Genomic DNA, 26,209 nt, shown 5'->3' on the forward strand with positions numbered 1-26,209 from the left:
GTCTTTAAAAGCACCTGCCGGCATTAAGTTCTCGTGCTTTCAGAAAGAGGCTGACCCCGGCGCGTCTCAGAGGGAGCCTTTTACAATTTGGCCTGAGAACTGCGTGAGTGGCTCTAGGAACGTCAATTAACTCCACATTTCCCTAGTGTCGCTCGCAGGCTGGCCGCGCCAGATGCTCAGTCGAAGCTGGCGCAGCCAGGCCTCAGGACAGAGCCTGCAGCCCCGGGAGGGCGGTGGGCGCCCTGGGAGCGGTAAGGGGGCGCTCGGACGCCCAGCGCCAAACGCTCGGCGGGCGACTCGCGCTCCCGGGGAAGACCCGCGGGGCAGCAGGCTCGAGCGCCGGGCGGGAACGCGGGGTCCGGGCCGGCCGGGGGCGCCGTCGGCGAGGCTCGCGCAGCCGCACTGGGCGCGCTGACTCCGGGCTCCTCCTCCCGGCTCCGTAGTAAGCATGGCGGCGGCGGCGTTCGTGGTCCCTCGGGTGAAACAGAAAGCGGGAGCTACGCGGAGAGGGAGCGAAGAGCGGGGCTGAGGCGGCGCCGTCACTGCCGGAAAACCACCCCACCAGTCAGTGCGCCGCCGGCCGCAGCGGCCCCGAGAGCTGGCTCTGCCGCTGAGGTAGAGCGAGAACGATCAGGAACCCGAAGAAGAGGCGCCAGGGTAGCCGCCTTCCTCCGCCTCAGAGCGGCGTGACTCGGAGGTGAGAGCGCGGGCGCTCCCTTCGGGAAAGGCGGGGGAGACCGAGCTGTCCCACTCCCGTCCCGGAGCAGGCGCCACGGAAACCGTTAGGCTGGGTCTGAGGGGCCGGGGCGCCGAGCGGGGCTCGGGCCCGTCGAGGGGCCCGGCCCACCCCGTTCTGTGGGCGCGCTGTGGGCAGGGAAGGCGGGGAGTGGGGCCGGGGACAGGACCCGTCAACTTGTCGGCCACCTGCCGGGCCCGAGTCTCGCCCGGAGGCGCTTGTGGGGGCGCGACCGCGGCCCCGCCACCAGCCCGAGGAGGCGGCGCGGGGGGCGCGGGCGGCCTTCCCTCCGCCCCCCGCCCCCCGGCCGGCGGTGAGCGGCGCGGCTCGCGGAGGCTTGGGGGTCGAGTGCGGAGCCCGCGGGAGAAGATCGCCGAGCGGCCGCCGCCGCTCCTTGGGCTTCGGCCGCCGGGCAGCCGCCGAACTTGAACGCTTTTTCTGAAGAGAGTTTCCCCCGTTCATCTTGGGGTTAAAACCTCGAAAACCCGCCCTTGTGTGTTTGATCCTGTTTGGCTGGTGCCAGTACCTGGCCGTTCCTCTACCCGGCTGAGTTAACCACCTGTTCAGTCAGGAGGTTGACTCGAGGCTGCAGTCCTTGCCCTGTTTAACAACCTGGATCTTTGAACTTTTGACACGCCTGTGGAGGGACGCCATGCGTTAGGTAAAGGAAAATGAACAAATACTTTTGTCACACAGTCTGGAGGACAGCGGTGGCTGTTTTAATTAAAGTCGTCGTCGATCGTTCCTTTATCAAACGGTTAGCGTTTAAAGCCTTGGGATATTTTTGCGGGGGGGAGGGGGGGTGTAATGGTTACTGGGGTGCTAGGGATCGTGAATTAGAGATTTTCTTTTGTGAAATTTTATGTAAGTTTCTTTGCACACCTTTGTGTCTGAGCATCTTCCAACTAAGAATAATAAGCTTATAAGGTTTTTTTCTTTTTGCAGTATAATCCTCATATGTGTTCAGTATGAACTTTTAAAACCGAGCAACATAATTATTTCTTACTGTGCTCTCTGTTTTTAGTTCCTGAAACCAAAGTTGGAGGGTTTTTCTGTATTATAAGAATGAAATAACTAAAGTTGAACTGTTACTATACTATTTTACCACCGTGCTATTACCAGCACCAGGGCTAAACATATGCCACTCAGGGGTTGGAGCCATATGTTAGACAGCAACTAATTGAGATTTGTGGCTAAGGTCTTGTATTTGGATAAATATTTAGTTTTTGTGTATTTGCTAAACCTGTAATTCTTGCCATCGTGTAAGTTTTGTTTAAATCACCTAAAAATATCCCAGAGGAATGACTCCTCTGCCTTTTTGGTGTTTTCTTGGTTGAATTGATTTATCTCAAGTAATGAGATAAAGTGCCTATTGGGACAGATGGTGGGCTTAACAGAAAACAATGATAAAAAGGATTTTTAACACATCTTTTATAACATAGAACCTAAAATTTGCTTTCAGCTTTTTGGCTCACTGGTAATTCTTGTCATCACTAATAATACTAGTTAGTGGGAAGAAAGGATGATTTAACAGGAAGAAAACTCATTAAAATTTTTGTAAATAACACTCGATTTAAAAATTTTAGCACTGTCCCGGTAAGTTTTACTGTTTTTTTCTTTTTCTTCATAGATCATCTCTCAGTTTTCTTATGTAGGTTGACAGAGAAATTTTTTTATCCCAGGCTGGTTGACTTTAGCCACCTGTATGCTTTGGAATTAACTCCCTCTTTTTCCCTTTTGTCTCTCCTTTCGAAACCTCAAAATCATTAAATGTTTAGGGAATATAAACATTCTGGTTAACTCTGGCCTCAGTCAGATGTAATTATAAAGGCAGTTTGCTTCTCCCAAATTAATGATATGCATTTGAAAAAACTGATGTTAGGATTATCATTTGGTGTCATCTGTGTCATCACTTCCCCTCATCATGTGAGTAACAGAGCTGATTCATTTTACCATGCATTTAATAATTACTTTTTAGTTGTAAAATTTCTAGAGTATAATATTAAACATATTTTATTACTAATTAAGAAAATGGTTTCCCTCTTCTCTGACCAGCCAGGGATAGGTCAGGACTGAGAGACTATAAAACCCAGGACAAAAAGAAGGAATATATGATTAATATTCTCATTGTCTTTCGTAGCTTTACTTAGGTAAAGAGCACTTAATTTATAATATGCAGTATTTTTAAACTCATGGGTAATATGTATGATTGTTTTAAAACATTTGTGTTTTTTTATGTTCATACATGGAAGTCTTGTGCACCTTATATTTTGCTTATATTTTTATAAGAATTTGATGAAGTAACTAAAAAATATTTTTATATTCTTGGTACATTTTTGTATGAAAATGAGTCTAGGTGTTATCTTTGAGAGTGATGTAGGGATATGTACATGATTTCCAATTTTATTAGCCGGGTAATCAAATGATAGATGATTTTTTTTTCTCACCATCTTTAGCATACTTCAAATAAATTTAGAATGTTGAAAATCTAAAGAGTTAGAATGCAGTGTATGTCTGTCCCGTTGAATCTTTTAGTCCTTCAGTTATCACATTGCAAAAAAAAAGGCCCTTATGGCTATCAATGTCTAGAGCTGCTTATTAAAAGGAAATTAATGGCCAATAGTGTTGAAAGGCAAATTTTGTTTTTTTAACTTATATTTCAAGGTTTTATAATTTTCTTAATATTTTGATCTCATTTCAAAGTATTATTCAGTGATCTCTTAATCTCTTGATCCTTATCTCTCTATCCTTCCACTATTACAGTTTTGTTTGTCTTTCACATACACTTTCTTAAGTTTGCAATGTAACTTACCGTCTTCCATCAAGTTACTTTGTGGGTGTTATCTTTTGATATTTCCAATCACTTATCACCCAGTACCAGTCCTCAGGTTATTTTTTCTCCAAGATAGAGAGGTACACTTGGGAGATGACATGTGCTCAGAGGATGATGAGCTATTATTAAAGCAGTGTGATATCTTTCCTTCCTTCAAGTTGTTTAGAAAATAGTTACGGGTACTAGACTAAGCACACACAAAATCATTAGCAAAAATATGATGTTATTAAATTGTGTGGCAAGAACTGTAATTTGAAAGAAAGTGAGGCCACTGAGGGCTGGAAGACCATGGAAGGCATTTGGAAGAAGTCAAACTTGAAACTTGGGAAGGACTTAGCAAAAGGAAAGACATTCCAAAAAAGATTGACATCCAGGACTGAAGTAGGAGCAGGGAGACCTGTCTGAGAGCATCCAAGGATAAATATTAAGAGGAAGAAAGAATTTTGCCTACGGATTTTGGCTAAGCCCCAGGGCATGATCAAAAGGAATAGGCAGGGCTGGAGAAGATAATTTGGCTGTGTCATTATGAACTCATCATTGAAAGAACTACATGTCTACTTTGACATATTAATAGCTTAAGCTTTATGTGTAAGGGATAGCTATATATATCTTATATGTGTTTGTTTATTACAACTTAGATCAGGAATCGGCAAACTTTTTCTATAGAGTGCCAGATAGTAAATATTTTAGGTTTTGCAGTTTACTTGCAGTCTCTCCTGAGTATTCTTTTTTGTTTATTTTTTAAATAATTTTTTATAAATATAAGAATCATTCTTAACTCCGGGGCCAAACAAAAACAAGCTCGCTGTGGGCTGGATTTCGCCAGTGTACCTAGTTTGCTGACTCCTGGCTAATAATTGGGCTAGGTAATTGTCCTTACAGCACATAAAGTGAGATGCCTTATATCATTTGTCTACATGTTTGTTTGGTGCATTTTGTTATGACTATCATTTATATTTGTTCCCTATGTTATAGTAAAAATAAAGAAAATATGCAGAAATAACTATTATTGTAATTGTTATTTTGTGGCCAAACTTCTAACAACAGCCTAGACTAGGTCTCAGAACTAGGAAGTGAAAAAAGAAAAACCTTTGAGCCAGGCCTTAGAGCAGGAAAAAATAGTTATATCATGGCTTGATTTAAAATTTGTATAAGGTTAAGTATATCAGCTGCATGTTCTGGTTTTACATATTTTAAACTGCAAACTGGCATTTTATAAACTTTGGCCAGGGTACCGGTGGCTTATAAGTGATAATAGGGACCTGACGGAAGGAAACCTTGTCTTTAAAAGTAGTCTAGGATGAGTTAGTGAAGAGATAAACAGTTAAGACACCGCTCAATAACTCCAAGAAGAGTCACTGTGTTATAGAATAGTCTAATAATTGATATTTACATTGATGAGCTTGAGTCATCAGGAAAGATTGTGTCATGTGCAGATTAAGGCAAAGAAGACCTAGAAATCTCTTTTAAAATATTTCCATTAAGGGATGCCTGGGTGGCTCAGTCAGTGAAGTGTCTATCTTCGGCTCAGGTCATGATCCCAGGGTCCTGGGATCGAGTCCCACATCGAGCTCCCTGCTCAACGGGGAGTTGGCTTGTCCCTCTCCCTTTGACCCTCCCTCCACTCTTGCTCTCTCTCTCAAATAAATAAATAAAATCTTAAAAAATTTTTTTAAAAAATAAAATGTTTCCATTAAGCTATTTAAAGATAAGTTATGGTGATTTAAAGGATAAGTAGCAGTTACTTTGAAATTTCATTTACATGAAATAGCTCTTTGAATTTTCTAATTTAAAAATGTGTATTTCTAAAGCAGTTGTTTCCTTCACATTGTGTTTCATGTACCATTACCAGGTGAATAGTGGTACCTCAGGTTATGGTTGCATGAATGAATTGGCTAGGGTTACTCTGTCATCAAGAGTAATGACATCGGGGCGCCTGAGTGGCTAGTTGGTTAAGCATCTGCCTTCGGCTCAGGTCATGATCCCGGGGTCCTGGGATCGAGCCCCGCGTTGGGCTGCCTGCTCAGCGGAGAGCCTGCTTCTCCCTCTCCCTCTGCCTGCCACTTTGCCTATCTGTGCTCTCTCTCTGTCAAATAAATAAATAAAATTTTTTTTTAAAAAATTAAAGAGTAATGACATCATTTTGTCATCAGGAGAGCAAGAATATGGCACAACATTTTTTGATTTGAAGGCATTAGTAAATACATTCTGTATATGAAGGATAGTATTAAGTGCTGGAAAAAGTAAAAATGGAGTAAGATGGAGAGCTGCATAGATAACATCAGTGTGGTTTTTTTTCCCCTTTTAAAAACATTAAAACTAACCAAACAAAACTTAAGCTAATTTTTGTAATTTATTTATATTAACATTTTTCATACTTTGTAAATGTATATACTGTCTTACACTGTAAGGCAGTACAGACCTTTTGAACTAAATTTCAGCCACTGTGAATTGCTACCTAATAAAAATTTGGCTTTTTAAATTTTGCTTTAAAGAGAAATTAACAGTTTACTCTCCGACCTCCCTTTTGCCAGTGCTTGAAACAGCTGGATCATTCCAGCTGTTTTGTTTTTTAGGAGATTAAGTTCCATGGATCTTAGTTCCAACTTTACCCTTATTAGCCATATGATCTCAGATTAGTTTTTTTCCATCTTAAATTCCCAGTCATTAAAATTGAGAATAATACCTATCCTGTTTTCCCCTCAGAAATATTATGAGTACCCAAAGAGTTGTTGGAAGCCATGAAAACAAAGTACCAAATAAGAGCTTACATTAATACTGCTATAATTGGAAGCAATTGGAAGTTTGGTTTTTTGGGGGCTTTTTTGTTTGTTTTTGTTTGTTTGTTTTAGTAAGACCAGAAATCATGAATTCAAGTTTTATCCTTCAGAGTTCTGCAAATGTGCTTCCAATAAACATTTAGTTTACTCAAAAGTTTTAACTGCTTTTTGGCAAACAATGCATGTAAAATTTTTCTTTCTATTCTTATTAATCTTTCATTGTGGTCATATCCAATGCCTCTGTTCTTTTTGCAAGGGAATACTGATCTTATATTCCAAGCATCTTCAGCTAGTCTTTTCCAGAGCGGGATAAAAATATGCAAAAGTGAATTCCTTAAGGTTTTCTTTTTTTTTCGAGTGGAAGACTATCCCTGTATGTATCGTAATAAGATCCACTTGTTGAACTGTCATTGGTGTTTAGTCCCTGTACTTGGTAATTTTTTAAATCCTATGCAGACATGCCAGATATGTGGTAGTACTTTTATTTTACAGATGAAACTGTTACTTCTGATTGACTTTCATATCTCTCTTCCTTTCTCACTTTTTGAGATCTCTTATGTGCTTAGTTAGAAATAAAAAGTAAATTGATGTGTACTTTGAAATAAACCCTGATATAAAAGTTACCTAAGTTTAATAAATTTTATTAATCAGCCTCTATCACAAACATCTGATAGATATTTTCTGTTTTCCTTCTTCAGAATCCACATCTCAATATATATTTGAACAGAATAAGTTAGAAAATTTAAGTGATTTATTATTCAGTTCCCCAGTGAGAAAAAAAATCTTCCTGCTTTGGGGGTTCTAAGCAGGTGTTCAAGTGCATTTTAAAGTACAGTTAAGACTTCTCTTTAAAAAGTAACGATGTGCTTTCTTTTGCAGAAATAGATGTTATGTAAAACAACTACTTTTAAGATTGAGCTTGAAGGAGTTGTCATTTACGTCAGAATCAGTTTTTCTTAAGATTTGCTTACATGTTTAAAATGAAAATATTTAGGGCGCCTGGGTGGCTCAGATGGTTAAGCGTCTGCCTTCGGCTCAGGTCATGATCCCAGGGTCCTGGGATCGAGTCCCACATCGGGCTTCCGGCTCAGCGGGGAGCCTGCTTCGCCCTCTGACCCTCGCCCCTCTCATGCTGTATCTCTCGCTCGCTCTCTAAAAAATAAATAAAATCTTTAAAAAAAAAAATGAAAATATTTATAATATGTGATTTCATTATGTTTTCATTTTCTAGATATTTTTGGTTTGCTTAAGACAGGCATTGTCAGTTTGCAATTTTGTTCTTAAGGCTTGATTTTTTTTCCATGTAATACTTTCATTTGCAATATATACTCTTTCTTACACTTTAGTTAATAGTTTTTTGCATGTTGGGACCAGCTATTTCCAGTACTTGAGATCAGTAGGTGCATCATTATTCCTCAAATGCCACTGTATGCTAGCAATTATATTTTTTATAAAGACTTATTTATTTTAGGGGGGCGGGACAGAGGGAGAGAGAATCCAAGCAGACTCCACACTGAGTGCTGAACCTGACATGGGACTCCATCTCAGGATCCTGAGACCATGACCTGAGCCGAAGCCAAGAGTCAGATGCTTAACTGACTATGCTACCCAGGCGCCCCTGCAATTGTATTTTTTTAATCTATTACTTGAACCTTGTTAAAATTGGCCTAATGTGTGTGGTAGAGTAGCCTTTGGAGAAAATGTAGGGGCAGTTTCCCTCTAAGCCGTCTTTCAGGCTGCTTCCAGGCTAATGTTTTCAAAAACATGAGTTTTATTCATATCATTGCTCAGTTTTAGACATTAAAATCATACCACAATTCTGCTGCATCAGTTATAATGTCTTTGGTCTCTGTTTCAAAGTATATAGTCTGTTGATACCCTGTGACTATATCTATTCCCAATTTTGTAGTAGAAAGCATATGTTTTACATTAGGTAGATAGAGGTTTATTTGTTGGCTTCCTCCCTTATTGGTTGTATATAAACATGCACATATTACTTTAGCTCTATGGGCCTTTGTTTCTTCACTTAAAGAGGGGTAATAATAGGATCTATCTTTTAGAATTGGCTGTTATAAGGATTAAGAGAGCCCATTTAACATGGCAAGTAAACTGCTTGCCATAGGATATTTATATCTAGAACTTGGACAGGTCTAATCACTGTCACCTAGATAACCTATTCTTCTTTTCACCATTCACCATTTTCACCATTTATTCATCTATCATTTTGTTAATTCTTTAAACGTCCTACATACTTAAAATATGAATGTCACAAAGATGAATGTTGTACTGCCTTCCCTCTAGTAATTCACAAACTAGGATGAGAGGTAAAGACATATAAACAAATGCATATTTAAAAATAATTAAGGGTAAATAAAATAACCTCTTCTCTTGCCTTTTTTTCACTTGTGTGAATCCTTCCTGTCATTTAGTACTGAACTGCCATGTTTCTGTAATACCCTCAATATCATGATTGTGTACATATACCATAACATATATATTTCTTGTCTGTCTCAACTATTAGATTATAAAATTCTTGAGTTAGAACAATACTCCTGTAGTTGGAAAATTTTTTTTTCTATAAAGGAGCAGATAGTAAATATTTTAAGATGTGTGGCTGTATGAACTGTTACAACTACTTAGCTGTGTTGTAGGAGCATTAAAACAGCCATAGATAAGTTATAAACATTGGGTATGACTGTGTTCCAATAAAACTTTACAAAAACAGGCAGGAGACCGGATTTGGCTCACAGGCCCCCTGCCATGCTTCATACCCTATGCCTGGCAAATATAAGGCACTTAGTAAATAATAAATTAACATACATTAAATACTTTCTATGTTCTGACTGCTGTTAAAACAACTTTATGTGTATCAGTTTACTTAATCCTTAAAACAACCCTCTGAGGTAGATAATATTGTCATCATTTTAAAAATGAGGAAACTGGAGTCGAAAGAAGTTAAATAACATACCACACAACTAGTTAGTGATTTGGGGGTTTGAACCCAGGCACCTGACTCCAGAGCCTCAGCTTTTAATCATACCACTTCCAATGTTTTGAATCCCAGGAGTATAATATTGATTCAGTATTAGGAAACATATTGACATAATTCGCTATATTTACAGATGAAAGAATAAAACTGTATGATTATCTCTTTGATGCTAAAAATATTATTTTCTATAATTCACTTGTCCCTAATAACTATTAACAAGAAATAACCTAGTAAAGGATCTCTATCAGAAGGCTGTATTAAATGTCATAGTGAAATATTAGAAGCACTTCCATAAAAAGATAGGAACAGAACATTTGCCCTAAAGTATCAGCCAATGCATTAAGAAGCAAGAAAAATAACCTCTAAATAAGGGGTGTGTGGGGGATGAGGTGAGATATATCACTGTTAGTATTTGTAGTTGATATGATTACCTACTTAGAAAATACAAGATAGTCAACACAAAATGATTTGAGTCACAAAGAGATTTCAGTAAACCAGCTGGCTATAACTTAGAATATTCATTAGCTTTCTTATACACCAGCAGTAGCCAACTATGAAAAATGAAAAAGTAGAAGCTAAAATTATAAAATACTTAAGAACCTTCTGAAATATGCAACAGCTATATAAAGAAAACTATAGAAGATCTGAATGGATGGAGAGCATACTATATTCCTGAGTGTGACAACTTAATACCATAAAAATGGCAGTTCTCACCAAATGAGAAAATAGTGTAATCCTAATTAGATTATGGTAGGATTTTAAAATGGAATTTGACAAACTGATATTTCAAGTTTTGAGAAGGTTAAATATATAAGAATGGCCAAGTAAATTTCAAAAAGAAGCTTAACAGTGAGCATACCTATCAAAAATCAAAACATACTATAAAATTACAGTTATTTAAAAAATAAGAATTTGGAGTAGGAATGAGCATGTTGATCATAGGAACAGAATACAGAATTCAGGAGGAACTCCATGGATACAGGAGAATTTCTTGTGTGATAAACTGGTAATGGAAGAGCTACTCTATAAATGGTGTGGGACAATTGGCTATCCAGTTGAGGTAAAGATAATTAGGTACCCACTTCATGGCACTATCAAAACTAAAATCTAGATGGACTAAATATAAGTAAATAAAGTAGCAAAAGTTTTAGAAGTGAATTTTTAAAAACATTTTGGAGTAGAGCAAGCCTTTCTCCTGTCAAGGAGACATCAAACTTAGATGCCATTAAAAAAGGCAAGCAACTGAATTGCCAAATAACAGATTTGACATGTAATAGACAAAGCTAATATTCAAAGTATACAAGGTGTGCTCTCAAATCAGTATGAAAAAAAAAAAAAAACGGTAGAAAATAAAGAATTTAAGTAGGAAATTCATAGAATTAGAAATACAGATAGCCTATAAAGTTTTGAAGTTATTCAACCATGCCAGTATTTTGAGAAATTCAAATGAAAACATCAATATGATTTTTTTAAAAACTTTTGTAATAAAAAACAAAACTGGACACCCTTAATATTACAAGTAAAATTGGAAAGTATACATTTATAAACTATTGAACAAAGTATAAATAGCCTCATCTTTTTGAGGAGAAAAGTTCAGCAGTATCTATCAACTCTAGAAGTGCATACTTCCGAAGAGAAGTATTTCTGTATAGAGAGACTATCGTTTAAGTTCATATAGAATATTACATGGTTATTTCTTGCAGAGGGGGAAATGTATGGAGAAAAATGGAAGCAGTTTCATTGTTCAGCATTAGAATAGTTCAGTTATGGACTTGCAGTAGAATATTAGGCAGCCTGGAAAAGAATGAAATAGATAACAAATATACTTCTTTAAGAAAATATTATAGTATTTCACATGAAAAAGAAAGATACTAATACATGTCATTTGCTTTATGTAACAACCAAAAAACCTAGAAAACCTTATATATACTTGGGTAAGTGCGGAGAACAAGTCTGAAAGGGTACCTTCCACAGCGGATAGCTGTAGAAATGGAAGTTGGATTTAGGGACAGGAGGAAGAATTAAAAATGATGACTATGCATATGTTCTTAAGTATAAAATGTATAACTTTTGTGATGTAACAAAAATTATAAAACATAAGAGGGTTTGGATTTGGCAATTATGATTAGTCCTTGTTAGAGCCATAGCTTCTTGATTATGTCTCTTTCTTCTGTGTAATTTTTAATAACACCTCCCTTCACTCACAAGCTTCCCATTTGGTGTCTAAAGTCATTGGTGCATTTAAAACTAGCACTTTCAGTATAGCATTGGGTCAGAAACTGTTACCATAGGTTAAAGAAGCAAGAATTGGAGATTAGTGATTCTCAACCTTTATAATCATACCTGCAAAACAAGACAATTTTAGTGTACTTTATTTTCTGAATATCTATTATAAAAGCAATTTTTTCAAATGTAAAATTATAGTTTTCAAGTCTCATTTGTCTAGATATTTTTATTTCTCATCCCCTTTCAATATTAGAACCTAATATTTTAAGAAAGTTATTGGTAAATTTTAGGATTGATGTCATCAGCTTGAGCTAAATAAAGGTAGACTAAAAAGAAGGAAAATTTTTGTAAAAAATAAGATGAAGGAAGATGAGCGTGTTTAGAGGCAGTAATATTTAACTCAGGCTTAATAGTAGATTTATAAACAAAGAATCTGGTTATCTCAGAAAGGGCAGTGTTAAAACACTGGGTTCTACAGACAAATCTTTCTTACAGGAAATACAGAAATGTTTCTTGATTTTCTTGTGATGTCTTATGATAAAATTTTCTATTTAGAAGGAAACATGTTAAATATGGTGAAGTTATGGTGAAGCTACTTCAGTAGCTTTTACAGGGGAATGCAAACCCTTCCGTTGTGAGCCTAGATGCCAAGTGTTAATTTTGGTCAGAAAATATTCAGAAGCTACAAGTTTTAGTCTTCAATTCAAAGTCATTCTGATACCTGTAACCAAGAATTTAAAATTCTAAAAAAGCAAAGTGACTATAATATATAAGCTAGCACATTTTAAAAGGGCAATAAAGTATTTGTAGATGAAAATAGAATTGTCACAGATGTAATTACCTTGGGCTCTAAAGGTAACCCAAGTGCTCTGAAAACATCAGCAAGAACTGTAAAATAGGATTTAAGACAATGGCACTTAAAAAAAAAATTGTTGGCCTTAATTATGTGTACACTCTCTGTCCTTTAACAGATTGGGGTTGATTTCTTGGGAGCAACTCCTGCTCTCAGTTCCCATAGTTTCCTGACTGGATATATCTTTTTGATGTCTTTTTCATCAGGATTGCCTTTGAAGTCTGTTTTAACCAGATTTTCATGTTAGTATTAAGGTGTGATTTCGTAGTGGAAGGATGGGGGCTATATCTCCTGACTGCCTAATTAAATTAAGTTATACTTAGTGTGTCTGGCATTGGCGAGTGATGGTAGTGGCTCTCAACTCCTTCTTTTTTTAAACCTCTGTTCATTTATGTGGGATAAAAGACTGAGACCCACCCATCCTACCCATTCTACTTCTTCTACCTTTCCAGTGGACAAGGAATTAGAAAATAAGATAAGTTACAGTAAATTTATTGTTAATGATTTGTATAGTCACCTTATAAGGAAATATATTTTATATGTAAGATATGTATTTGCTTTTATTAGGTTAAACCATATGAAATCATGTTATTTTAATATTTTTTACCTTAGAAATGACAATTTCATATGGTTCAACATATTATTGAATTATGCCATATAAACACTGCCCTATGTATAAAAATAAGTTATTGCACTTAGCATGAAAAATATGTGGTAAGTTACTTAGATAACATAAATTCATAAATAGCAGGTCAGTGATAAAATGTTAACATATAAGCCAAATTGGAAGGTTTATAAATACACCTACTTAAAGAACAAGGTTAAAGTTATAAGCCGAAAATATCATTAATGTATATATGCATCATTGTACGTACACTATTGGGTTAATCAACCTTCAACAAAAACTAAATTGAATATGGGAATAATAAAGCTAAACATATAGTAATTTATAAATAAAATCTGTTGGACTTGAGAACCATGACCAATTGAAGACACTGCAAAAACTAGGGCAATTGAAAAGAGCACTAATGATAGATAAACAGATAATGAAGTATCCTTCTGCACATTGTGGGAATCCTAACTGTATTGCATGGCAGCTGAATGTCTTAGTAGTGAATTAGAGGCCCAAGTAATCTTTTGAAATGTATTAATTTTACTTTATACATTCTATTAACAAATTTTATTAACAAATAAGAGCTCACTCTGGAGGTTGCTAGTAAGTAACACTTAGTCTTACACAGAAATAAAAGCTAAAAAATTGTGTGTCATTTGCCCAAAATATCTGTAAAAAGAATATTGATTTTTCTTTTAGTTCAGGACATATCAAGAGCACACTGCCATTGGTGAACCCTGGACCATACTTTAAAAAAATCATGCTTTTAAAGCATGGTCATTTGGTTTCTATTTGTAATAAATTCATTCACCTTTCTAGTGTCCATTGGGTACATTAAAAATTAAGAGTGGTGTGGGGCACCTGGGTGGCTCAGTCAGTTAAGCGTCCAACTCTTGGTTTCGGCTCAGGTCATGATCGCAGGGTTGTGAGATGGAGCCCCACGTCAGGCCCTGAGCTGGACGTGGAGCCTGCTTGGAATCTTGGAATCTTCTCTCTGCCTCTCCCTTTGCCCCTTTCCCTCCCTCAAGTGCGTGCGTGAGCTCTCTCTCTCAAAAAAAAAAAATTGAAGAGTAGTGAATTTGTAATGATGTACTATATGTTGGCTAATTGGATTTAAATTTAAAAAAAAAGTAGTGAATTTAGTTCCCTGTCAAAAGTGAAAGGGACTGGGGGCGCCTGGGTGGCTCATAAACTTCTGCCTTTGGCTCAGGTCATGATCCCAGAGTCCTGGGGCTGCATCAGGCTCTCTGCTCCCCAGGAAGGCTGCTTCTCCCTCTTCCACTCCCCCTGCTTGTGTTCCCTGTCTCGCTCTCTCTCTCTCAAATAAATAAATAAAATCTTAAAAAAAAAAAAAAAAAAGAAAGGTACTGAGTTTATTCTTCTGCCTGAAACAACTTAAAAAACTAGAAAAAAAATGAAAGAGTGGCACTGAAGATGTTGTAAGGGGGAAAACAACTGTCCTTTATGTCTTAATGAAAGTTCACATTAAGACGTAGAAATTTAGGTGAACCAAAGTTAAATTTAACTAATAACCTATTTTTAAGAGTCATTTTTCTGGAGTACAGTTAACATCAGTGTGGCTGAAAGAATTAGTCTTGGGAAAAATACAAAATAATCTAATATCTCATTGTTAAATAAAATCTGTGAAATACTTGTTTTAAGTTTCAGATAAGAAATGACAGGATGATTTCACAGAGTGATTCCCATGATTTTCATCTTAGGAAATTCCACTGCAAGTGACTTAAAGTGCTTTTTTTTTAATCTAAGATAGTCAAGTTTAAAAAATTTTTTAAAAATCCAAAAATTAAAAAGAAATGAAAGAGGTCTAATTTGGAAAAATACATGAATACATGTTAGGATATTAGTTTGTTAGATGAATATTAATTTGGATAAAGTCCAAGTTCAAGCAAAATTTATTGAAATTTCCTAAAAGGTCTTTGAGATGGTCGATAAGCCAAATATGACTGTAGTTGCCTAGGGCTTTTCAAGCTGTTTATTTTTAAATTGAAATTTTGATGAAAGTGGTATAACCATATTCATATTACAAAAATATTGGGGAAATAGAGGGAAAAATTACTGTAATTACATCATCTTAATACAGTTACTACTATAATATTTTTACTTAATGTTTTTTCATATGTATACTTTTTTTCCCCAAAGGGTTCTTTTTTAAAAAATATTTTGTCAGAGAAAGAGAGTGAGTGAGCATAAGCAGGGGGAATGGCAGGCAGAAGGAGAGGGAAAAGCAGGCTCCCCGCCAAGTGGGGAGCCCAATGCAGGGCTCGATTCCAGGTTCCCTGGGATCATGACCTGAGCTGAAGGAAATGCTTAACCAACTGAGCCACCCAGGCATCCCGTCATATGTATACTTTCAAGTACTCCCAAATTCTGGATTTAAATATAATACTAAAACTCTTTGGAGTGTATAATAGATTTTAGATATGGACTTAGAATCCTATAATTTAAAGTTTCATTGATTTAGACAAAAGACCAGAAAAATACATTGGATTTTTTTTTTAATCTAAATGTACATATTTTTCCTGTGGATCCCTCACTTACACTATGGCTATAATCCAAGTATGATCCTGCTGTGCATTTTCCCATATACTTTTTAAACAATTAGAGCTGAAGTTTTAAACCCTAGATGTAGCTCATTATGTCCAGGCTATTGCCTAACAGCAACATCGTTAGAATAAAACAAATTTAAATAGAATGGGTGGATGTGAATGAGGAGTTTGAGTAAGAAAACCTGGCAGAATATTTGAGTAAAGAAACTAATATAGATTCAGAATTATGGTAGTGACTGAGTAAGAAAGTACAGTACTGTATCTAAATCTAATAGTGTTATGGACTGAAGACTGAAGCCCTAATCCCCAATGTGATCATGTTTGGAGGTGGGCCTTTGGGAGTTGTTGAGGTTTATGAAGTCATGAGGGTAGATCCCCCATTATGGATTAGTGCACCTATAAGAAGAGGAAGAGACCAGAACTTTCTCTGTCTTGGCCATGTGGAGATACAGCAAGAAGGTAGCCATCTGCTGGCCAAGAAGAGGGCCCTCACCAAGAACCCAGTCATGCTGGCACCCTGGTCTTGGACTTACCAGCCTCCAGAACTGTGAAGAATAAATGTATATTGTTTATTCTAGCAGTCCAAACTGATGGAGACCGTATTAATAAGTGAGGTCCTACTGTAATATCTAAAAATGTGGAAGTAGCTTTGGAACTGGGGAATGGGTGGAGGCTGGAAAAGTGTTGAAGTGCATGCTGGAAAAAGCCAAGATTACTTTTAAGGGATTGCCAATGGCAACTGGTAAGAGCTCAGAAAGAAACAAAGAGAACTGGAGAGAAAACCTCCATCTTCTTAAAGAATACATAAATAATCATAAACAGAATATTGGTAGAAATATGGATGATAAAGGCCATTCTGATGAGGTGTCAGATGGGAATGAGGAACATTGTTATTGGACAGTGGAAAAAGTGATCCTTTTTATAAAAGAGCAAAAAAATTGGCTGAGTTGTGTTCATGTTTTAATGTTTTATGGAAGGTAAAACTTGAAAGTGATAAAAGTGAATATTTAGCTGAGGATGTTTCTAAAGCAAAGTGTTGAAGGAGTAGCTTGGTTCCTTCTCACTGCTTATAATAAAATGTGAGAGGAAAGAAATGAAATGAAGGATTTGTTAAGCAAAAAGGGACCAGAATTTAAAGACTTGGAAAATGTTCAGTCTATCCAGACTGCAAAAAATGAGAAAGAATACTCTGAAGAGAATACCAAGAGTATGTTTGACTAGCCAGTTGATAAGGCTTTTAGTGTGGGTGTGAACCATGTACCCAATCAGCATCTCAACAGAAGCCAGGAAGAGAGATGGAATTATACCAGTGAAACAATGCTAGCTGGGACTAAATGAAACAAAATGGAAGGGAATGAAGGCAGGCTGTGAACATGTGTTCTCCCTTCAGGAAAAGGGAAGAAGGACCCCAAAGGTGACTCCTGTCATCAGGACTGCTACTCCCAACATAGGTCCAGAGTATAGAGGGCAGAGGGTCAGGGCTGCCTCCCCTCAGTTTCAAAGGATGGGACCTCTGTTCAGTAGAGCCACATGGGCAGGGCTCCATCAAGCTGGAGGAATGTCTGGGCATGATGCCACCCCCCCATTGGGTCTGGAGGGCAGAGCATGAAACCAAAGAGATTGTTAAGATTGCCTTAAGAAATTCACCTTGCTAGGTTTTGGACTTGTTTGGGATATGTTACCCTTCTTCCTTTTGGAATGGAATATACTGTGCCTGTCTCACCATTATATTTTGGAAACACACTGTATTTTGGAAGCACGTAACTTACCTGGTTCTACAGGTTCACAGCTGGAGAGGAATTTGCTTCGGATGACTCTTATTTGGATGAGATTTTAAAGTTTATGTTGAAACCAGTTAAGACTTTTGTGACTGTTGGGTTGGAATGAATGTATTTTGCAGGCAAGAAAGACATGGATTTTGGTGGGCCAGGGGCAGAATGTTTGGACTCAGTGTTTGTATCCTTCCAAAACTCATGTTGAAGCCCTACCCCCCCCCCAAATGTGATGGCATTAAGAGGTGGGGCCTTTGGGGAGTAATTAGGCTTAGATGAGGTCATGAGGGAAGAACCCCCATGATGGGGTTAGTGCCCTTATAATTTAAGAAGAATAAGAGACGCAAACTCCCTCTCTCGGCCATGAGAAGATACAGCAGGAAGGCAGCTCTTTGCACCCAGATCTTGGGCTTCCCAGCCTCAAGAACTGTGAGGAATAAATGTTGGTTAAGGCACCCAGTGTATGATATTTTGTAGCAGTCAGAGCTTAGTTTGCAAATATTTTTTCCCATTCCATAGGTTGCAGTTTCACTCCATTGAATGTGTACTCTGATGCACTGAAGTTTTCAAGTTTGATGTAGTGCCATATGTCTATTTTTGCTTTTGTGGTCTTTGCTTTAGGTGTCATATCTAAGAAATCATTGCCAAGTCCAATCTTTTCCTCTGTTTTCTTGGAGCGTTATAGTTTTGGGTCTTATACTTAGTGTTTAATCCATTTTGAGTTAATTTTTGTATATGGTAAAAGAATCCAAGTTCATTCTTTTGCATGTGGATATGCAGTTTTCCTATTCACCATTTGTTAAACAGACTGTCCTTTCTTCATTAAATGGTGTTGGCACCCTTGTTGAAGATCATTTGACTAGACATGTAAAAGTTTATTTCTGGGCTCTCTATTCTTTTCCATTGGTGTATTTGTCTGTTGTTATGCCAATACCACAGTTTTGATTACTGTTGCTTTGTAATATGTTTTAAAATCAGGAAGTTTGAGTCTTCTAACTTTGTTCTTTTTCAAAATTGTTTTAGCTGTTTGGAATCCCTTGAGATTCCATAGGAATTTTAGAATGAATTTTTCTATTTCTGCAAAAAAAAAAAAAAAAAAGCCATTGTGATTTTTATAGGGATTGCTTTGGGAGGTCTCAAATTCTTTCTTTTTTTTTTTTTTTTTTAAAGATTTTATTTATTTTGACAGAGAACACAGCAGAGAGGGAGCACAAGCAGAGGGAGTGGGAGAGGGAGAAGCAGGCTCTCTGCTGAGCAGGGAGCCCAATGTGGGACTCAATCCCAGGACCCTGGGATCATGACCTGAGCCAAAGGCAGAAGCTTAACGACTGAGCCACCCAGCCGCCCCGGGAAGTCTCGAATTCTTAACAGTATTAAATCTTCTAATCTATGAACACAGGATCTTTCCATTTATTTGTGTCTTTTTAAATTTCTATTAGCAAATTTTTATAGTTTTCAGTATACAAATCTTCCACTTTGGGGGTTAAATTTATTCCTTAGTATTTTATTCTTTTTGATGCTACTTTAAATGGAATTATTTTCTTAATTTCTTTTTTTAGATTGTTCATTGTTAATATATAGAAATGCAACTGATTTTTCTATGTTCATTTCCTACCATGCACTTTTACTGAATTTACTAGTTCTAACAGGTTTTTAATGGACTCTTTAGGTTTTTCTACATACGAGATCATGTCATGTGTGAACAGAGATGGTTTTACTTCTTCCTTTCCGATTTGGATACCTTTTATTTGTTTTTCATGCCTAATGGCTCCGACTAGGATTTTCAGTACTATGTCCAGTACTGTGAATGGATATGGTTAGAGTCAGCATCCTTGCTTTGTTCCCAGTCTTAGAGGAAAAGCTGATAGTCTTTTACCACTGAGCACGATGTTATTAGCTGTGGGCTTTTCATCTATGGCCTTTATTATGTTGAGATAGTTTCCTTCTGTTCCTAGTTTGTTGAGTGTTTTTATCATCAAAGGATGTTGGATCTTGTCAAATACTTTTTTGCATCAATTGAGATGACCATGTGGTCGTGTTAACTTTTAAAAATAATTTTCTTGAAGTAGACACAGAGAAGTATGTACATATCAATATACAGCTCAATTCATAATGGTATTTTCACATAATTATGTGGTAAGAGTGGTAATTATCACGTAACAGCCTCCCAAGTCAAGACATAGAACTGTACCAGCACCCCAGAAACTGCCTTCATGCCTCTCCAAGTTCCCATCCTTCAAAGACAATCACCTATTCTGACTTTTAACACCATAGATTGGTTTTATTCTGTTTTGAACTTTCTATAAATAAAGTTGTGCTGTATGTATTTTGTCTGTTTTTCACTCACATTGTATTTGTGAAATTTATTTGTGTTGTTTCCTGTTCACTAGTTCATTAATTTTCATTGCTGTATAGTAGTCCAGTGGATGAATTAGATAAAATTTACCATTTACTGTCCAGGGACATTTAAGTTGTTTACAGTTTAGGGGCTAGTTAAGAGTAGTGCTGCTATATACACCTTCATGTACTTTTTTTGGTGCATATGTGCATGCATTTTTTTTTTTTTTGGTAGACTAGGAGTCTAATAACTGAATCATAACTGGGTCATGGAATATTTATATGTTCAGCTTTGGTAAATAATATCAAAGTAGTTTCCAAAGTGATTTTATGAATTTCCACTCTCAGTCCATTTGAGTGTACCAGTTGCCCATAGCCTCCTTGATACTTAATATTGTCAGTCTTTTTTATTTTTATACTCCTAAGGAGTATATGAAGACATTTCATTATGATTTTTTTTTTTTAAAGATTTTTATTCATTTATTTGACAGAGACAGAGACAGCGAGAGCAGGAACACAAGCAGGGGGAGTGGGAGAGGGAGAAGCAGGCTTCCTGCTGAGCCGGGAGCCCGATGTGGGACTCGATCCCAGGACCCTGGGATCATGACCTGAGCCGAAGGCAGTTGCTTAACCAACTGAGCCACCCAGGCGCCCTTCATTATGATTTTTAAGTAGCTTTTTCCTAGTAGTTAATGAATTTGAGAATCTTTTCATATGTTTATTGATCTCTTGAATTTCCACTTTTGTGAAGAGCATATTCAAGTGTCTTGGCATTTTTCTGTTGTTTTTTTTTTTTAAATCAATTTGTAGGAGGCCTGTATAAATGTGAAATATGTGCTGTTTTTCAGTTACGTATTTTGAAAATAGCTTCCTTCAGTCTATGGCTTGCCTTTTCATTTTTCTTAAAGATATTTCTTAATGAATAGTAGTTCTTCATTTTAATGAAGTTCAGTATTCGTTTTTCTTTATGATTTAAGAAATATAATCTGTACCCTGTCTAAAAACTCTTTCTCTCATGGTTATGAAGATATTCTTGTGTATTATCTTTTAGAAAATTTTTTGTTTTACCTTTTACATTCAGATCTGCATTCTACCTGGTGTTAATTTTTTGTAATATTGTCTAATTTGACACTAATTAAAATTTCAGACTTAAAAGTTACAAGAGTAGTATAGAGATATTTAGCTTTTCTTCACCCAGATTTCCCAAATGTTAATATTTTGTTATATTATTGCTATACAAATAATTAAATATTGATATGTAGATTTTAGATATAAATAGTGATATGATGGAACCATCTTGTATACAAAAGTTGATTGTTAAAAATCAGGAATTTGGGGGCACCTGGGTGGCTCAGTCGTTAAGCTTCTGCCTTTGGCTCAGGTCATGATCCAGGGTCCTGGGATCAAGCCCCACAGTGGGCTCCCTGTTCTGCAGGAAGCCTGCTTCTCCCTCTCCCACTACCCCTGCTTGTGCTCCCTCTCTCACTATGTCTCTGTCAAATAAGTAAATAAAATCTTTAAAAAAAAAAAAATCAGGAATTTTCAGGTCAGTTTTTAAACCATGATAGCTTGAAATGAGCCATGGGGGGGTATTATTATTCCATGAAAATTTGTAAATCCCCTCTCTTGCATATATATCAAATATTACAGTATTAAAAACAAAATAGAGGGGCGCCTGGTTGGCTCAGTTGGTTAAGCAACTGCCTTCGGCTCAGGTCATGATCCTGGAGTCCCAGGATCGAGTCCCACGTGGGGCTCCCTGCTCAGCGGGGGGTCTGCTTCTCCCTCTGACCCTCTTCCCTCTCGTGCTGTCTCCCATTCTTCTCAAATAAATAAATAAAAAAAAAATCTTAAAAAAAAAAATAGATGCATAACTTAAAACAAGTGGGTGTTTGTAGTCACAAGATGAGAATGTAGGAAGTAGAAATAACAGAATTAGAAGAAATTGGTTGAAAGGAAAAGCTGACAGTGTTCTCTACACAGGAGTAGAGGAATTTTTAGGTTTCTAAATGCATCATTTCAGTTGCATGGCTGTAGTTTCTAATTTGCAAGCTTAAATAAAACCTTTGCATATAGTGTGATGGATATATCCATGCAAGAAAGCAATTCATAAATAAACTTCTGATGTGTTAGAGCTTTGAAAAGAATAAAATTAGAGGTAATGCCTTAAGTGGATGATAATGTTAAAACATAGCATGTGGCTTCAGATCCAGTTTATAATAATACTGTTCTTGGAATTAACTAGAGGTTCAGAAGAAATCTGTGTTTGTATTTGTAAGCTTCCAGTGCACCTCTTGAAACCAAATTATGGTTGTATCTTCATTACTTTCTAAAATTCAAGTAATAATGGTGGTTGCAGTTTTAGCTAAAGATATTATGTAAAATATTACAAACAATATAATGACAAAATAAAAAGTACTCAATGGTTTGGTTTTTTTTTTTTTAATTTACTAATTTTACAAAGTGAATTATCTGTAAACGTTCTCTGGTTACTCCTCTTAGCTTCCCTAAATGTTTCTTTGATATGCAAGAGGGAAAATAATGCATTGACTCTTTCCTGTCTTGCAACTTTTTTACATATTCACAGAGTGAAATTATTTACTCACTGATTTTTTTTTTACTTTTTTTTCTCACTGATTTTATCAGACTTTAATACAGCAATACAGATTAAGCCAGAAGTTAGATTTGCCCCTTTATATATGTTTGCATATGTCATGTGTTTATATATATGTATGTATATGTTAAAAACAGTATAAATATATGTATATTATATGTGCATGTAATTATAACATATAATGTGTTTAATGACATGCATTGTTATGAAATAGTTAAATATAAAATATTATATACCGTGGTCTTCAGTATAAAATCTCGAGGTAGATAACTGTATTGAATATTTTTTAAAAATCTTACAGCAATTTTTATATATCTAATAGAAATTTGTTTTTAGGTTAAATCAACCTGTATGAGAGTTTCTGCAAAGACTCAAGACTTTAAAATAAATAACATGAATTTAATATCTTACAAAAGTTAAATATCTTGACACTGCTGAATTTCAGAATCTTACAAGCATCCAAAAATGTTTGTAATTTTGCTTTTTAGTATGAACTTGGTAAAATTTATGATTGAGCTCAGTTATGTTCAGCTTTTCTTGTAATTAGCTGACATTTTATTGGTGGATGTTATATATGGTAGATATACCATAATTTGCTTACACCAAGTCTTTTACTTTTTACATAAGTGACACTGTGTCAAAGATTTCTAAATGTATATGCTTTTAATCACTGTAATGATTTGGTTTATTTTGAAATAGGTGTCACTTAGAAAAGAATAGTAAAACCAGAACTACAGAAGACCAGTGTCAGAGCTTAAAACTTAAAATTTGAAGGTTTTTATTCTAGTCCTGAGCAAATTTTTCTACCATATTGTCTTGTCTGAGGAATCAATGACAAATCATAATTCATGTGTAGTTTCTAGAGACTGATAAAGGTGATAGAGGAGGGGATTGGGTCTTCGTAATCACCTTGTCTGCTCATAGAAAAAAAATTAGTGGTAGATTTGCTCACTTAGTCATTGCATTTTACTCCCTGTCCCATACTAAATATTATCTAGTATCTAGCTAGAGTTGTGGTGGTTAAGTAAATATTGCATAGAGGTGGAAGGGATAAAGAGACAGACATGGAATTTAAATGGAAGCTGCTCATATATTGGTTGTTTTTTTTTAAATATTTTATTTATTTAGAGAAAGTGTGAGCAGGCAGGGAGGAGCAGTGGGGGAGAAGCAGAGAGGGAAGGAGAAGGAGGGGGAAAGAATCTCAAGCAGACTCCTTGCTGAGCGCAGAGCCTAACACAGGGCAGGATCTCATGACCCTGAGATCCTGACCTGAGCTGAAACCAAGTCAGACACTTACCTGACTGAGCGACCCAGGCACCCAATATATTGGTTTTAATGTATCTTAGTTTCCTGTCTACACTGACATACAGTTGGCTAAGTTGTAAGAAAGGTATTTCCTTAAATGGTCTGTTGACAGAAAAAAAGTAGTCGACTAAGTATTGTAAAATTTTCTTTCACAAGAATATCATTTTAGGTTAAAGAATGAGACAAATTTTGAATGTATTATATTTTAATACATTTTTAAGGATGTACACACAGATGGCTATGTATTTTTGTTTTTCAGAATTGGAAGTTATCCGGTATATTAATGTCTTATTGATAATGGCAGAACACCCACCACTACTGGATACAGCTCAGATTTTAAGTAGTGATATTTCTCTTCTATCTGCCCCTATTGTAAGTGCAGATGGAACACAACAGGTAAGGAAAATGAAATGTGTATTTCTTTATGTTTGTACACATGTATTTCTTTCAAAAGAGTGCAAAATTTAAAACAGAATGAAACTTCACAATAGTAGGTTCCTGTTAATTCATCTTTTACACTCCAGTTCAAAATGTTGTTTTGGTTTCATAAAACAATGAAATAATGAGACTGTTTTTGAAGTTTCTTCTAAAATTTCTCACTAATTAATGTTTAAATATCTTGTATGTATCTTTAGTTGCCACTAAAGTTGTTTTTGTTTTACTTTAGACAATGTATTAGTCCCTGATTGGTTTTTAACTAAGTTTAGCCTGCACTTTAATGATTATTATAAATCATTACTTCAAATCATTATAAAATCATGACTGAATTATGTGATTAAATGACTGTCTACATTATCCAATAATAAAACTGTGTCTTCTTTTTCTTCCTACTTTTCTCTCCTCACAGACTCCCCCTCCCAAAAGCAAACATGTAATTCCTGAGAGCTGGTATATTTTTTTCTCCAGCCCAGGGCTTTATAAATGTAGTTTTGTAGTTTTTTGACTCCTGATTCCCCCAGCAATGCTGACAGGATGGGAATGATGGGCTTTCATAAATATCTATGATGTACCAAGCAACGTGTTTAATTCTCACAACTGCCCTGTAGAGATTTTAATATTACAGGTGAGGAAACAAAGACTAAGGACATAATAATAATGAGAAGAAGGAACATTTTGAGTCCTCACTGTGTAAAAAACGTTGTGCTAGGAATTTCATGATCTTATTCTTTCAATAATCTTATGAGGTAGATATACCTGTCCTTGTTTTGCAGATGAAACAAAATGAGTTTTAGACAGTCTCAAGATCACACTCAAAGGTTTTGATCCTAACCAATTATTCCTACCTCCTTGGGAAATTAAGAAAAAAAGTATTTTGTTAATTTACAAACTTAGCATCTGTAGTGGACAATTATGATTTGCTTACAAGATTAAAAGGCTACTTTGTTAACTTTGCTATTGAAAAATCAAGAGCAGATGGCTTGGGTTCTGAATTTTGCTGGTTTGTATGAGCATGGCATGAAAAGTATATCTTGGTTTTAATTTTCACATGTGCTCAAATAGCTTTTAGCAGCAAGTTCATTTCACTAAACTTGCTTTTTATGGTCAGAGTTAAGTTTGTTAAGATACATTTTTTTCCTGCAAAAATAATGGATGTGGCAGATATCCGTTTACTTTGAGGCTCTGAGAGTGTCTTGAGTTACCAGTATTTCCTTGGGGCAGTCACTGGTTTCCAGTTTTTTATAACTTAATACATGAAAGAATCTATTAAGCAGTTAATTACAGTTCATTGATATAGTTGCTATAGCTGATAGTCTATAAAGGGGAAGACAACAGGCTGAAACAAGACCACGATGCTCCTGACTTACTTCTCTCCTTCCCCCGAAAAGAAGATTCTATTGGTAGAATTTTTCTTGAAACCTTTAGGGCACCAGAGTTAGCATGTTACAGTAGTGGTGTAGATGGATATAGAGAAAGGAGCTGGGAATAGAAGAAGCCACTAGAGCAGGATTTGGAGGATCGGGGCGGGGGGCTGCTTATCAGTGGATCTAGGGGATACGTTTTTAGGTAGGGTTTGAAAAACAGGTCAGGAAGTGGAGTGAAGCCTTAGATTCTAACTAGCAGAGTGTGTTGTAATTTGATAGAGAGATAAAGATGAGTAGAAGGAGCGCTGGACTTGACTGATAGATTTAGATTTGATTTGGGTGACCTAAGTTGTCTGAATATGTTTGCTTCTCTATAAAATGGAGGTAATAATAGTTTCTTAGAGTGGCTGTAGCTATAAGGGTGAAATGAACCTGAAGGAACTCAGTAAATGTTTGCTGAATCTGAATTGAAGCACTCAATAAATGTTTAAAAGATTGAGAAACTCTATAGATATGCCAGTCAGAAGTCAGGTCTTAAATCAACAGAGATAGTTATAATGAGCAGTGGGTCAAAAAACTAAGAGATTGTTATGAAAGATACATACTAAAGAGAGTGGACTGATAGCTCTGGTTGAATGTAAGAAACTGAACAAAAATAGGTAACAGAGGTGGGAGGTTAATAAACTTGACAACAGGCAGTTCTTTGTCTTAACTCAGGAACTTACTGGTGTGCCAAGCATGGCCAAGTTAGAGCTTGCCTGTGGATATGTGATACCACCTGG

At 36.5% G+C, this 26,209-nt stretch overlaps 1 protein-coding gene across 3 annotated transcripts in view; it reads left to right on the forward strand.

The window, feature by feature from the left end:
• The first annotated feature begins 435 nt into the window (after positions 1–435).
• Positions 436–26,209, forward strand: part of FNDC3A (fibronectin type III domain containing 3A) — a 158,333-nt gene continuing 132,559 nt past the window's right edge. Inside the window, exons 1-2 of one of the 3 annotated variants that reach the window (XM_035003413.1) lie at positions 436–697; positions 23,885–24,021. In XM_035003413.1, coding sequence (XP_034859304.1) covers positions 23,923–24,021 — 99 coding nt within the window. In that variant the 5' untranslated portion in view covers positions 436–697; positions 23,885–23,922. Of the gene's footprint in view, positions 698–1,087; positions 1,398–23,884; positions 24,022–26,209 lie in introns of those variants that run through there. The other 2 variants (XM_035003411.1, XM_035003412.1) reach the window with 2 other exon arrangements.

This window comes from Mirounga leonina, unplaced genomic scaffold (assembly GCF_011800145.1).
Source record: "Mirounga leonina isolate KUSES-001 unplaced genomic scaffold, KU_Mleo_1.0 Mir_127, whole genome shotgun sequence".
NCBI lineage: Eukaryota > Metazoa > Chordata > Mammalia > Carnivora > Phocidae > Mirounga > Mirounga leonina.